General features: G+C 44.8%; 1 protein-coding gene across 1 annotated transcript in view; it reads right to left on the bottom strand.

Moving 5' to 3' along the window:
- LOC144143502 (aldehyde dehydrogenase 1A1-like) overlaps positions 1-14702 on the bottom strand; it is a 34759-nt gene extending 20057 nt beyond the window's left edge. Inside the window, exons 1-4 of the mRNA XM_077675274.1 lie at positions 14519-14702; positions 12617-12721; positions 11312-11452; positions 5914-6040 (exon numbers count right to left, since the gene is read on the bottom strand). Coding sequence (XP_077531400.1) covers positions 5914-6040; positions 11312-11452; positions 12617-12721; positions 14519-14557 — 412 coding nt within the window. The 5' untranslated portion in view covers positions 14558-14702. The remainder of the gene's footprint in view (positions 1-5913; positions 6041-11311; positions 11453-12616; positions 12722-14518) is intronic.
- Positions 14703-14980: the final 278 nt, after the last annotated feature.

Genomic DNA, 14980 nt, shown 5'->3' with positions numbered 1-14980 from the left:
GGAATTATCGTAGAAATTTTCCTTTCTGATGTTCATCTTCTCAGCCCTGTACATCTCTAACGACGTTTTAGTTTCCATTTTGTCCCTCCATTTATTCGTTTCAATCTGCCTTGCCTCTTTTTTGGTTACCTTGGCTGTTTTGGATTCCCCACTGTTCTTTCCGTATTTCATCGTTAGCCTTCTAGTCTTTCTTAACCACCGCGTGTCCACGCTTTTCAAGTATAGGTACCTAAAAACCTTAGCTGCCCACCTTCGTTGATCCATTGCCCTCAACCTCATCTCAAAGCATATTTTACTCTGAGCTTCTCTAACTTCAAACGACGCCCAGCCCATATCTCCCTGAACAGCTTCGTTAGTTGTTTTTCCATGCGCGCCTTAGGCCAAACGTCCTACCGTTCTCTGGTTTACTTCAAGGCCTGATAGAACGTCTGATTTTAAGCAGAGTACAGCATTCGCAAACGTGAGACCCGGAACCATTACTCCTTTCCACATTCCTCTTACTACTTCATATTTGTTATACCCCCACAGAGCTCTATGCTTCATTATAGCTGCGTTTCGCTTTCCCTTAACCTTAAGTTGCGCCTCGTGAGTACTTAAGTAGTTATCCCCTGCGTTTATCCACATTCCCAAATATTTATATTCCTTCACTCTAGGTAATTCGCCTTGCTGGATAGACACAACGTCGGTGGTAGCGTCATTGAAAACCATTATTCCTGATTTTTCTGCACTGAAATTCAACCCGAGGTCAGTGGCTTCCTGGCCGCAAATATTTTTTAGCCGCTGCATATCGGTTTGGTTATCAGCTAAAAGAACAATGTCGTCTGTGTATAACCTTCCCGGAATATGCTGTTGTACCACTTCGCCTTGCAGCATATGGGTTAGGCTAAACCTTACTTGACTTTCTTCCAGTTTTTTTTTCTAATTCTGCCATGTAAAGCATGAACAGTATTGGGCTAAAAGGGCATCCCTGTTTCAGTCCCCGATGGATGTTGACCTGCTGGGCGCATTTCTGTCCTCCCCAAGTAAGGTGCACTCTATTGTCTTCATAGACTGCTATAAGGAACTGTACTAACTCGTCATCTAATCCCTGGAGTTTCAGCATTCTCCACGGCCGTTCTTTGTTTACGTTGTCTTATGCCCCTTTAATGTCCAAGAACGTAATCCATAGTGGTATATTCTGTGCTTTCGCAATTTCAATGCATTGCGTTATCACGAACAGATTGTCATCCAGTCGCCTGTCTTGTCTAAATCCATTCTGCAGTTCCCCAAGTATTTCATTTTCTTCCATCCATGCTTGAATTTCTGATTTTATCGCCTGCATTACGAATCTATACACCACTGACGTTACTGTGAGTGATCTGTATGAATCAATACTGGCTTTGTCTCCTCTGCCTTTATATATTAAATTCATCTTACTTTCTAACCAGTCCTCTGGTATTTGTGTGGTTTCTATCACCTTATCTATTGCCCTCATAAACGATTCCTTACTTTTAGGTCCAAGTAGGTTTATCAGTTGCATTGGTATTCCATCCGGGCCCACTGCTGTCTGGGGGGAAACCTTTTGCTCTGCTTTTTTCCAATCAAGGTTGCTAAAACTTATTTCCCTTTCCGCAGTCTTTTGTAGCGCTGATGTTATCGGTGCAGGTTTCCCTACCACTATTGTCCTAAACTTCTCACTAATCACTCGATGAATATGCGCCAACGCGTGCTCTCCTTCTAAATGTTCCCCCTCCTCGTCAATCAGGAATTTTTGATGGTTATCGTTTTTTGAGCTTAGTGATTTTACATGGTTCCAAAACTTATTGGATGCGCTTTTGGCCTTCTTCCGTATTTCTGCCATCCATTGTTCGCTTTTCTGCTTGATCTTTGCTTGCACCATTTTCTGCACTTCTAGTTTTTTCCCACGGTAGACATCCCACGTTTCCTTCACTACCTCCTGTTCCATACCAGTTCTTTTTGCTTCTCTATGTTCTCTCGACGCCTTTCTTCGCTGGTCAATAGCCTCTTTTATTTCCTTATTCCAGCAGCTTCTCGGCTTTCTCTTCCCTTTCCATCGGTTTCGTTCCTTTGCTTCATTCATCTTACCCTTTATGAACGCAATCATTTCGTCGTAATCCCAATTTTTGCCTGGGTATTTATTGATTTCATCTTCCAATCTATCAGCGATGATATTTAACTGCTCATTATTCAAATTATTGCCAAATGTCGCGCCCTCTAGTGTGCACTTGCGGCGAAATTCCCGGAATCGAGTATTTTCGCCTGGCCAATCCAGCCGGCATTACATAGCTGGTAAGGCACATGCTTTGCCACCAAGTAGGTACTTTTGCCTTGTAACCACAAGTAATCAAAGCGCACTAAGTCACTGCAGCAAAGCTAAGCCTAAAGCCCGACTACCTGAGTTCAGTACAGCCTATGCATCAAAGTCGACTTTATTTCGCCCATGCGTTGCCATTTTGGGCATCCCCCTCCTTGTCGAACCGCCCTTAGCCCACCTTATTGACAAACATCATGCTAACGAATGTTTCAGTTAAGCAGACTACTCTCAAATTCACTTCCAAAGCAGCTTTTTGGCTGATGCAAAGATGTTTCAGTGGGATGAACTCAAATTGAAGACACATTCTAGCAAAAAGCTACAACAAAAAAGCAGAAACTCCCAAATCGCTCTGCTGTATAGGCTGTACTCAGTGGCGAGACACGCTTGCAGGCAACCATGGGAGTGCGCCGTAACAGGTTACGTCGGGCTCTGCGGGAAGGCGGTACTTGTCCGTGCTAAGCACATAATGTGTGTTGGACGTTCCAAACTCTACCCCACCGAACGCAAAGTAATGCCTTATTTATTTGATGAAAGATGTGATAGTCTGGTGGATACTCACAGCACTGAACAGGATGAAGTTCTCCACAGTGTCCATGAACAAAAGGGCCTTTTCTACTTCTGCAGTTTAGGACTATGGGTTTTTTTTTCAATTAGCTTCTCAGCCTCCTGGTCAAATATATATTCGTTATAGACGATATCACGCGGCTCTCGCAGTGTCAGTTTCGTTATAAAAGAATAAGTGCCATTGAAATAAAGCGTGACCAACCAAAGTCTGTATTTAGTTCGCTAAAGTCGAGGATAATTCGGTATACCAGTGTTCGTTATAACGAGTTTCTACTGTTATAAAAGGTTTAATAGGAAAATACGGACGTCCCACCCTACTGAAACGTTCCGTATATACGGAATTATGGGAATACGGAGTTCATACGGATCATGCCGCCACCAAGCACACCGAAAGTAGAAGTTAGTAGACAAAACAGGGGAATCATATTAGTGTGTGCAATAAAAACGTTTGGCACAGGTTTCGTGTTTTTAACTTCAATAATAAGCAAAATGACCCTCCGTATGTTTTCCGTATATTCCGTATATACGGAATTCATACGGACAATGATTTGGAGGTTCTAGTAAACTTACAGACATAAAATCGGTGTCAAATTTTTGGATAAGTATGCACTATTTCGTTCACGTGTGTTTCTCAAAAATATTCCGTGTTTTATGGCGGCTCCGTGTCATTCTACGAAAGTACTCCGTATTCCCATATTTCCGTATATACGGATCCTTTCAGGAGGGCAGGGCCTTGAAGACGTAATAAAGCGCCCATAAAGACACAATAGAAGTTTTTCGGTTCATTAAAAAGACCCCTTTGTCCCTATAACGATGACACAAATTTTATAGCCACTTCCGGCGATTTTTCTGACGTCACAGAATATTGTTTGCGCTATTGGCGGCCGCCAATCAAAATCACCGCCAAGAAACATGATTGGGCGGTTGTAGTGGTGCCTTATAGTTCCATGTGATAGTATCGCTCGAAGGTTAACGTGCATTTAACACAGTGATAATACGTTTTAGTTCTCGCCCGTCTTACGTCACTGTATCGCGAATTTTCAAAGCGTATCAATATTTCTTGCGTTTCTCGGTTGAAAAAAAAAAGAACGTCTTTCGAGTCTGAAATGTAGCCGATTGAGTTACCAAAGGTTAGTTCTCTCAAACTCAACTAAGTTGCGTTTTGTCTTCACGGGACCTTCAAATACGTTCACAACACCTCATGGAGCGCTAAGTGGCGCTACGCACCGAACCCCTTTAGAGTCAATTGCATTGCAGGGAAGACATTTTCCTAGGGGCAATATAAGAGGTCGTATATCGAAGTAGGGTATCCCAAAAGGCCTTCTATTACAAATCTTCGACAAGACCCCACGTGTACCTATGAAGAACTCAACGCCAAGCCCCTGTAGTCGGCTTCACAACTACGCCCGCGCATTGCTCAGGAGAGATTTTTATTATTTGAAGTGTTTTAGTCCGGGATTCACGAAAATTTCACCTACGTCATATCCGTCACGGAAGTGACGCCAGTACAATGAAGCAAGCGGCCTGTAAAGGGTGCACCCCCTGCACACAGCCCTTCTTGCGGGGAAGCAACCTTTAGCGCTAAAGAGTGCGTTATACTTGTTCGTTTTCGGGTTTTATATTTTAACACGAAAGTGTTTTATGCCGGGATACACCAAGATTTCAGTGACGTCATATCCATCAGTGAAATGACGCCAGTACGCCTTTGCCGAAGCGACCCGCGAGCAGGACGTCGCTCCCCAAGCAAACCCACAAGACAGCCGCCGACCCGCAAATCATGCTCAGCTGCGGATTTCGCCGCACATTTCACTTTCGCGTATTACCGATTCCTATGACAGAGGAACCAACCACAGTTTTTAGAAGGTTTCAAGGTCGCGTGGTGAGGCACAGAAAAGTGTTGTGAGGTACAAAAATGGGAGCGGGTTCTGGGGAAGGGAAACAGCAACGCCGGAGGAGGGTACTTCGAAAAGGCATGAGACCGTTTTATACAGGGTGGTACATCGACAAATGGACGTGCATCCTTAAATGGACACTATGCTCCACTCACCTGCCGCGAACCTGCCGGAAGCTGGCATAGAGTGTTTTGAGCTGAATACGCGAATATGGAGCCACACTACAAATGCGGTCAAATTGCCAAGATGGCGCCCAGGTTTTCTATAGGCGAAAATCGATATTAATTTTGTTTTCTAAATATAAAGGTAAGCGGCGTTTTTGTTCTTCGGGGTAAACAAAATGTACCGCAAAATGCGGCCTTCGTGTTAAGTTTGAGCGCGAACGGAGTACCGGTTCGCTCAGGAATTTTTTTTAACGCGTCTATTTATCGATTTAACACCCTGTATGCGTTCCCGCATGGGTTCAGAGCTTCATTAGCTAAGTTCCGACTTATTTGGAATATAATCACATGTGATGGGAAGGTTTCGAATTTCGCGTTATATGCATCAAGTGAATTATGCTTGGTGTTTTACGCTGCAAGCAGGTGTGCCCAGAATGAATGACGGACACTTTTTATTCGCATTTGTGTCTATAGGGTGTACCGGATGATTGGACACAGATTAATATAAGAAGTCCGGTAGCACCAGCGACATTGGAACAGCTGCACATCATCGGTCGTCACGTGTTGTAACAACCAGTTTTTTTTAATTACGGAAATTATATTACTAAAATTATTTATTTTTAAAATTTTAGGCAGTAAACATTGTAATTATTGGTTTCATCACTAAGTTGTCAATTAGTGAGCTGTAGAGTCCCTCGAAAAACAGTGTAATCAGGCATTTTCGTCGCGATACGAATTGCGCGTCAATTTTTCCAAGGGGTAAACAGCTTGAATACACAGCCTGCGCAGCTGTAGGGTATGGCGTCTAGGTTGTTTTTCTATCTAAAAAAATCAGCCTGACATCCACAGTCTCTGCAGGCAGCTCACCCAGGCAAACAAGGATCAATACTGCTATGAGTAGCTACTTGTGCGTTTAGTATGCATATTTACGTACGTACGAATAAATACACCGCAACAACAAAAAAAGAAACTTGAAACTCACCCGTGGGTATTGTTTTTCCGTGGACCTTGTCGGCAAAACCGGCGCAGTAGCGAAGACCGGCGATGGCAAACGTGACATCGCCGATGGAATTTGAGAAAGGCTTCCCATTGTCAAGGGTCTCCAGGCTCTGCAAAACAACGTTCATTGAGATCAACTTTTGTAAGGTTTCCATTACCCACACGTACGAAGAAAATTAAACCTGAAGTTAACTGCGACTAAGCTGCATCGGTGTCATTGGGTGAGCTGCTTTGGAAGGCTGCAGAATAATTTAGATCTGGTGGAGGTTTGAGCCCGCATCAAATTTCGGGTACGTGGGTGCTTTTGTACTTCGTCGCTATTATGCCTGATATGACAGCGCCCTAATACCTTGGTCAGCTCAATGGGTGTAAATAACTACTATAGCCGTAACATCAATCAATCAATCAATCAATCAATCAATCAATCAATCAATCAATCAATCAATCAATCAATCAATCAATCAATCAATCAATCAATCAATCAATCAATCAATCAATCAATCAATCAATCAATCAATCAATCAATCAATCAATCAATCAATCAATCAATCAATCAAATAAAAATATCAATTACTTAATTAATTAGTCGAATGATCACTAGATCAATCAGGGCGTAAATCTTGCTTTTTGCTGTAATTTTTAAGAGACTGTTCTACCCGATTCAAGATAGATGAGAGGCATGAGACGACTGTATGGGCGGTCACTTTTCCCGGCGAAGTGTCAAATTGCTCGCCGTATGCAGAACATCGACATTATAAAGCGGTTCTACATTGTTCTACTGAGGAATACCCAATCTCCTAAAACACCGTGAACGTGAGCTTTTTATTGACACCGAGATTGACCCTGCAGTATTCTGAGTCCTTCCTCCACTTGGCCTCCAGTGGAGAAGATCCTTGAAATCGATTCCCCCATGCATAAGCATTGGGGAATGCTCTCCTTCAGCCGAGTGGAGGGAGAAAATGGAGTGGAGGAGGGACTCAGAATACGGACCTAATGCACCTTTAAATGATCACCACGTGACTTGCGGCACTATGCAGCCACATCTCTGTGCCGGATGCGGAAAGCGAGCCAATTTATTTGGTGGTGCTGTATTTCATTCTAAAGTAAATGAATTGCGATAAGGCGCCCCTCAAACCACACGCCGCCTCCGAAGCGCACTACGTGGCATGGGATGACAAAAATTAGCAATGATCATGACAAGACTCATTGAGATCGCATCCGTGTGCTTAAGGACAGCCAAGGAACAATACGAACATATACCTAAACAAATCAGCGATATTTTTTATATGCGGCCTACACAGGACGGTTTGTTTGCGGACTTGTGCATTTATGAACATCAGATGCTCTTAACAAAAATGTGGCTGGCATTGGAGGTGCGTTTCTGCGGAACGCCGTTACCGATTTTCATCCACAAGGCACGCACCATCGCCCCAGTCTGTTATCAATTTCTGCGATCTTTCCGTAAGCTCTTCCTATTTGTAACCGGCAAGCAGGAAATAGCGCGTTTCTGTGGAATGTATATATGGCTACTTTCAAGCCCGATGCGCCGTTGGGGGTTTTGCGTGAGCCCTCTGGTCCCTCAAAGAACAGCAGGGGAGGAATTCGGAGTTGTGTCAATTCCAAAATTGCCCATTTCGCGCCAGTTTCAAGACGTGTAGTTGCAATTGTGAGGCCTTTAACCTCCAACACGACCCAGAAAACAGCGCCCCGCCATGCATGTCTTGCTTCAAATGCGTGCCGCCTGCTCTCAGCCAATCAAAGCTCGCTGGAAGCGGTCACCTCGAAACAGACATGATACGGACAAAGTTCAGAACTCCGACCCAGAACGTCACAATTATTCCATGCCAAGGTTTATTTTAATCTCCTTCGGAGGAGAGGTGGGGGAGGGGGAGAGGTCCCGCGTGTGTGATTGCAGGCAACCGACCAAAAACAACAACGAAATGTGGGTAGGATGTTACGTCACCGGTTCCCGCCCGCTGGACGCTGGCCAGATGGTCGGGCTTATTCAACGCCGACGCGGCATGCCTCCGGAGCTTCCGGCAGTTAATGTCTGCCCTGGGCACGCGATGGTGGCCCCATCATCAGTCGCTAACTGCCATTTGCCTTTTCCTCCCGAAGGACGATGTGAGATTCCGCACGAAGATCTGCTGCTCTGCGCACGTGGCAGTTCAGCATCGCGACAGCAGAACATGCCGAAGCCGCTTAGCGCTAGGTGACAATGTCGAGCGGGTGGGATAATATACTGCAACTACAATTGGAAGTGAGCGGACAAAGCCTCTATCTCAAGCTCTGCCGGAATGCCAATTTCGAAAAATGGGGATCGAAAACCAGCAATTTAAAAGTATAACGGCAGCCTAAATTCACTCCTTAATTGCTAACGGCAATCAAGACGGTTGTGGCAAAGATCCGCATTGTCTTCAGCGACGCTCTGTGCCTCTTTGCGAAAATTAAACTTAATAGTAATAATAATGATCTAATAAAGGATTTACTGACATGCTCAGGGACATCCAGGGCATTGAACTTAGAAACATGCACAACGTATGCGCAACAACAACATTGGACATGAACAAAACTGCCATGACACAACAGAACACGTAATTTGGGAGTACATATCAAAGAGGACATCTCATAACTACAGACAAACGTGCAAACGTAGAACAACGGAATGGGCTGTGTAACAAAAGTGAGAACAAAAAGTCCCTAACATGGGCAAGAGTCAATGTATGATGCAGCAGCAAAATAACAGGCCAGTCACCACAACATAACAAAAAAAAATAATTCCATAAGACCGACCCGCCGCGGTGGCTCAGTGGCTATGTCGCTGTTTTGCTGAGCACGAGGACGCGGGTTCGATTCCCGGCCGCGGCGGCCGCTTTTCTGATGGAGGCGGAAAGCGAAAACGCCTGTGTGTTTGAGATTTCGGCGCACGTTATAAAGATCCCCAGGTGGTCAAAATTAATCCGGAGCCCTCCACTACGGCGTGCCTCATCGCCTGCTTTGGGTCGGTGAATTAAACTCTACAATCAATCAATTCGTTAAGACCGAACGAAGAAATAAATGTACAGAGAACAAGAAAAAAGTGCCGTGCAGGCTCAACAGTAGACAGTGTCTGCTAAAGGAGCTAGCGACAAGGGGAAATTTCCTTGTGGTTTTAACTGGAAATTTCAGCTGGACCTGAGCAAGAAGTTCAGCGAGTGCAGCTTAATTGTCCAAAAATTAGCTTAAAAAGAAAAATAAAGGTCAAATGTATCGCACCCAGCCTTTAAACCAGGCAGCACTCCCGAGTAAGCAGTCTTGAGGAAGTAGGGTAAGGATCTCCAGGTAAACGTTATTTATGTATGGACAAGCACTGCTTTTGAACTTTACTTGCTCTTTATTAATAACCCCACCGTTATATTTGCACGCGAGATTCTTGACAACGAAGGCATATCCAAGGAGTGGACGATAGACAGTTGAGTGTAGATTCAGGAAGGATTCATAACTACGGAATTTTTCACGGACATTCGGAAAACTGCACTCAAGGGCCGAAGAACTCGCTGTTTGCTAGACCTGACATGTAGGGTGAAGATCAGCTTGCCATCAAATGACATGCGAAGATCAGTGGTCGCCAAAATTCAGGGTAAGGGAAAGTCTTCAGCAGAGCACAGAGAAAAAGAAGTCGGTCAGCTTTGCGCACGCTGACAATACTGTGGTTTTGCCACGTTTACTTTGCAGCAGTGACTATATTCGTATACGTCGCTATTCAGATTTCTATAATCACTATAACACACAACTTTCACAAAAATGTTAGTGTCATATCAGCACGTAGTAAAAAAAAAATCCAAGAGACACTTAGGACTGCTTACGCGTATAAATGCGAAAGCATTACTCAACTTATGCGGTCCTCTATGTTTAATGTAGGTATGTCGTGATTATGCCACTTTTTGTTGCGACAACGTCTTCGTAAAAAAGGGCGATATAAGCCTGCTGTGTAATCTTCACGTCTTAATGGTTGCTCTGATGTGGGCAGTGGCTCTGTTGTAAACGCACTTTCCTACTTTTGGCACAGCATGTTCACATTACTCGTATAGGTCGCCAGTTCTCTCATTACTATCGTCATGATTGAATAGAATTGAATAAACTTTATTTTACTTTTTCCCTTTGCGTTATTTTCTTCTCTGCCCTTGTCTTCCTCTTAGCCATAGTTACCTCAACATGTGCGCCGTTAGAAAAATGTGCCTTGCTACTTCTGCAATTATCACGCTCAAATTATTCCCGTAAGCCTCCGTGCACGTACCTAAGACACGCGTCCATGTCGAGAACCACAAAACAATCACTATGTCTACCGGTAGTTGGTCAGAACCAAGCATATCTTCGTGGTGCAGGGGATGCATGGTAAACTCACTTTGTGTTGGCCGCGGGTTCTAATCCCAGGCGAAAATTCAGGCAGTTTTCTTCTCTTTACTCACATTATTTTTGTGCTATGAGCCATTTCTAAACTACGCTTGGTAACGGCGACGCTGGAATTTACCGTCGCATTTAATATGCTTCTGCAATAAAAAAGGGATGCCTTGCAGCGGCTGAAAGATCATTAACAACCACCGGAAAACAGATGAGGCGTGAGAACAGATCCTTGCGGCACGCCGCTTGAGAGACAATAGAGTTTTAGCATAGCGGCGAGCGCTCGCTACGCTACGGTCGGCGGGTACCAGGACCCAACTGGGCAGGTGCGCATTTGTTCCGCGCGGACGAGCAGCCTGCCTCGCCAAGCCCGCTCATTCGTTCCGGCGAGGGGTGACCCTCCTCCCCGTGCACGCGCGTGCATGCGCTGTTGGATCCCGCTACCCGTCAACCCTAGCGTAGCGTACGCTACCCGTTATGCTGAAACTCTCTAACAACGACAAGACCGCTGGCGTTAACTCTGTGGTAACGACTAGTACCGTTCACGCATTGACTTTTTTATAAATATCAAGAGCACGAAAGAGGGAAAGTTTCGTAATTATCAAGTAGAAACTGACGTCCCCAAAAGCCGTGTCGAGATCAAGACAAAAACCTTTTGTATTTGCTGTTATTATTGTTACTGCTATACACAACTGTTCATAATCACAAATGTATGCGTGGCTTGTGCCCTACATACGGAGTGCAATGTACGCACAGTTAGTAGAGGTGCATGCATATACAGGTGCATGAAGAACTCCGCTAAGTCACCCAACGTAGCGTTGTCGCGGAAACTCCTGGTACCGTAATTACACACAGCTGCAAAAGGGTAATGCTTTGGCGCATCTGCGAAAAGAGGTCACTCTGGCTCGCAAGTGGTGTCGCTTCACTGAATTCTCCGGCAAATTGGCACCATGTAGTGTGGGTCTTAGCTGAGCCCATACGCAACGAAACGAAGTCCTCACCGCCAAGTAATCCAAGTTCTCCTCCATTATGTCAGCCAGCTTGTAGAGAAGGCGTCCCCTCTTGGAAGCGTCCATGGTTCTCCATTCCGAGTCTCGCGCAAAGGCGGCCCTAGCCGCCTTCACCGCTTTGTCCACGTCGGCCTGTAATAGTAGAGAATACGGCTGATGCGCAATTTTACGAACTCCCGATTTTACGAATTTCCCTAAATCAACGAACGAGTTGGGGTTCTGCCGCAGCTACCTGTAGGCTTAAAGGAGCCATGAAGAGAAAATACAACTTTGTTTAATTTGAAAGAACTAGAATTGAGTATCTCACTCAGCTCCATTACAGCCACAAAAGATGTTTTTAACACAAAAAAAGCAAGAAGTATTTGAAAACTTTCAAATTTTGCGCCACAGTGACGTGTTATGAGCACGAATGACGTCATACGGGCCAACAATAAAACATAATTTTCAGTAAGTTAACTGCACGTTAGCATTCAAGTGATGCGGTCAAATGGAACTAGAGGCCCCATTACAGACGTCCAGTCATGTGTCGTCGCGACAGGTCAGTTAGGCGGCCGCCAATCGCACAAACAAGGTTCCGTGACGTCATAGAAAAGTTGGGGAAAATTGGCTAGGGGGTCGCGACTGCTTCACACGTTTTCTTCAATATCTCCGTTATTTGTTCGAAGATTGCGATGATATTTGTATCATTGTTATCGGGACTAAGCAGTCTTTCTAATAAACCCAACTTGTGTTTTGTCTTCATGGTTCCTTTAATGCTTTCTTAATGATACAAATTTCTTTATTTAATTTATAAAGCATCTGGTGAGCCATACCAGGTCATTATGGTCTAACGGCTCTACAAAGGTCCAAGAGGAGGACTATAAAGCATCGAGAAATGCGTCCGTACCCTGTACAAGAATAGGGGTCTGATCATATGACGCGTACGATTTATTGACTATTATAAGCAACACGTTCGCAAGCCTCGTTGGCCAAGCACCTTATCTGGCCGAATGGGATATTTTTGCTAGCTGATTCGACGTTCACATTTACCATTTTTTCTTTGCACGTCATTCGGTACACGGCCCTGATGAGAACGATTATGTACGGCATATGCAAGCTGTAGGCAACTGACTTTACGGGGAATATATAGAAAAAAACACGCGGTGGAAGTCGACACGTCTATGGCGTGCATGCAACACGGCATGAGTTTACGGCTACGCCTTGGTGCAGTTCAAGTAACGGTGCTGCATAAATATCGAGGATACGCTAACACTAATCAGACAACGATGATTCGCACGACGACAGTCCGCATCTCACCTTGTCTCCTTCCTGGACATCGGCGATTTTTTCCCCTGTCGCAGGATTGTACGTTGGGAAGGTCTTCTTTGATACCGAGTCCACGAACTGGTTGTTGATAAATATCTGTGCGAAATATACTATAGGTGTCAGACAGGCGACTGCAAGGACACTAAACAATTGAGGGAAAACAACATGAACGACGGAGTAGCATCGCCGCTGCCACATTGCACAACGAAACTGCAAAATTTCGCTTACCGCACGAATTTCGAAACAAAACAACGAAACCGCACAATTTATCTTATAATTTCGCTTACGAGCGCATCGAGCCGCCGGGTTCGATGCGAGTGGACACACATAAACAACTCTAGTTTTTAGCGGGCAAAAGTGCATGCTGCCCTCTTTTTTTCACTTTTTTGAAGGTCCGGCTATCTTCGTCTGTCAACATATAGTATACGGCATTATATGTCCAGAACCTCACAAAGCCCGGGAGAGAAAAAAAATATTGTTCAGGTTCTTGCTCCTCAGCAACGCGTGGTAATTCTTAAGGGTTAACGCTTGAATTTAAAGCTATAGGTAAAGTTCAATATATAGTCGTCCACATCAACGTGTCAATTCACGACTTTGCACATTTGGCTTAGTTATGTTCGTTTCTCAATGAAAACAAGCACCCAAGCACCCCTGTGGTAAACAGTGGGGGGGCACTTCAGCCGATAAATTAATATTATAAATTAATTATATTACATATTATATTATATTGTTACATGTGTAATGAGCGACAGAGCGCAGACGCTGGGAGGTCTCTCAGGCCTTTCAGAGGTAGACCTGGGCATCGGACGCTCCGGTATCCAGCACCTCCACCAGTGTCACGGCGCGACAATTGATGAAGGCCAGTAGGACAGAGGAAAAGAGGGTGTATTTCAGGAAACCTGTGCCAAATGCCTGGTAGCAGTCACACCAATAACACACGCTCACGAAGGGGCACGCCCTCGTCTTCTTCGCGGCTTAGGCGGTGATGATCAAGCTTGTGATTTCCATGATGATGATGAGGATGATGGAGAGACGCCAGAACGGCGCACACGGGCTCCGGACGATTGGCCTGGCCAACAGTGAATGCTACGTCGGCGCCGTCTGCGCTCTGTCGCTGATTGCACACGTAACAATATTATAATTAATTGATAATATAATTATTAATGAATATAGTATTTTCACTTGAGTCTTCGGGGTCGATAGATTAACGAAATAAGCTCTTCAGCTTATGCCGGTGTCTTTATTCGCAAACGTGCAACTATAGTTGAGACCAGATATAACGCCAAGTTCGAAAATGCTGCAGGGCGAAGCCGCAGCTTAGGGCCAACTTTGCGATACTTTCGCCTTGACGTACTTGCCGAAACGTCGGCAGATGGTACAGCCATGCCCCGCTTTCTGATTTCCTTTGTTGCCATTGCCAGCGCTCTCCCACATTCATTTCTCGCAACTACTATACCGGTGTTTTGTTTGTTTGTTTGTTTATTTGTTTGTCTTTATTCGCACCTTGCACAACGTACATGACGCTGGGGGCGAGCAGTAAAAGCTGTCAGAAATCGACAGCTTGACAGAGCTGCAAGCCCCCAAACACTGGACAGCAGCACAGCAACATCAAATGGAACTTGTATCTTGAAAAGAAAAGAGAGAGAACACAAGAAAATGAACGAAATTAACTGCCTATACAGTAAATGCGCCGAAACCGTAATTGGTACTACACGTACTTCGGCATTTATACTACAAACTGCACATGCTATCATGTATTATAAACATAAAACATAAACATTGAACATAAACATTATATATTATATATATTATATATATTATATATATATATATATTATATTATATTATATTATATTATATTATATGTTATAATCATAAACATTGAATATTTACCTTGACAAACTTCACTTCGGGATTGCGTATGGGCGGCATTTTCTTGGCGTCAGGCCGTCAGCGGTAATCCGCAGGTTTGTTGCTTCGTTGGCGACACGTAGCTCTGCGACCGCGTCCTTGCTGAAGCTGGCGTGTAGTGGCGTAGCGCCAGCTGCGGCGAGGCTCACTTGCCATACGGAAGTTCGGGTCGGGCCGCCACGAGTCCCCTCTCCCTCCGCCCCGCCGCAGCACCAAACACTTCCACACACGCAAAAATAACTCTCCCTCCTATTGAAACAGCCGCACACCAGCTCTCCGGCCTGGCTGTGTCCTTGGCTGCAACGTCGCGATCAATGAGGACGTCGGAGGAGGAAGAACAAAAGCGACCAAAACACAGTCCTCACACGAGACAAAGTCGTGCTCAAAGTGCATCATTATGAGAGAAATTCGGGCCTAGGAGAGGCATCGCCGCAAAGGGAGAAA

Source organism: Haemaphysalis longicornis, unplaced genomic scaffold, assembly GCF_048455015.1.
Source record: "Haemaphysalis longicornis isolate Haplotype H1 unplaced genomic scaffold, Haemaphysalis longicornis Haplotype H1 scaffold_6, whole genome shotgun sequence".
NCBI lineage: Eukaryota > Metazoa > Arthropoda > Arachnida > Ixodida > Ixodidae > Haemaphysalis > Haemaphysalis longicornis.
The sequence above is the reverse complement of the archived record's forward strand: the minus strand, read 5'-3'. Positions and strand labels throughout refer to the sequence as shown.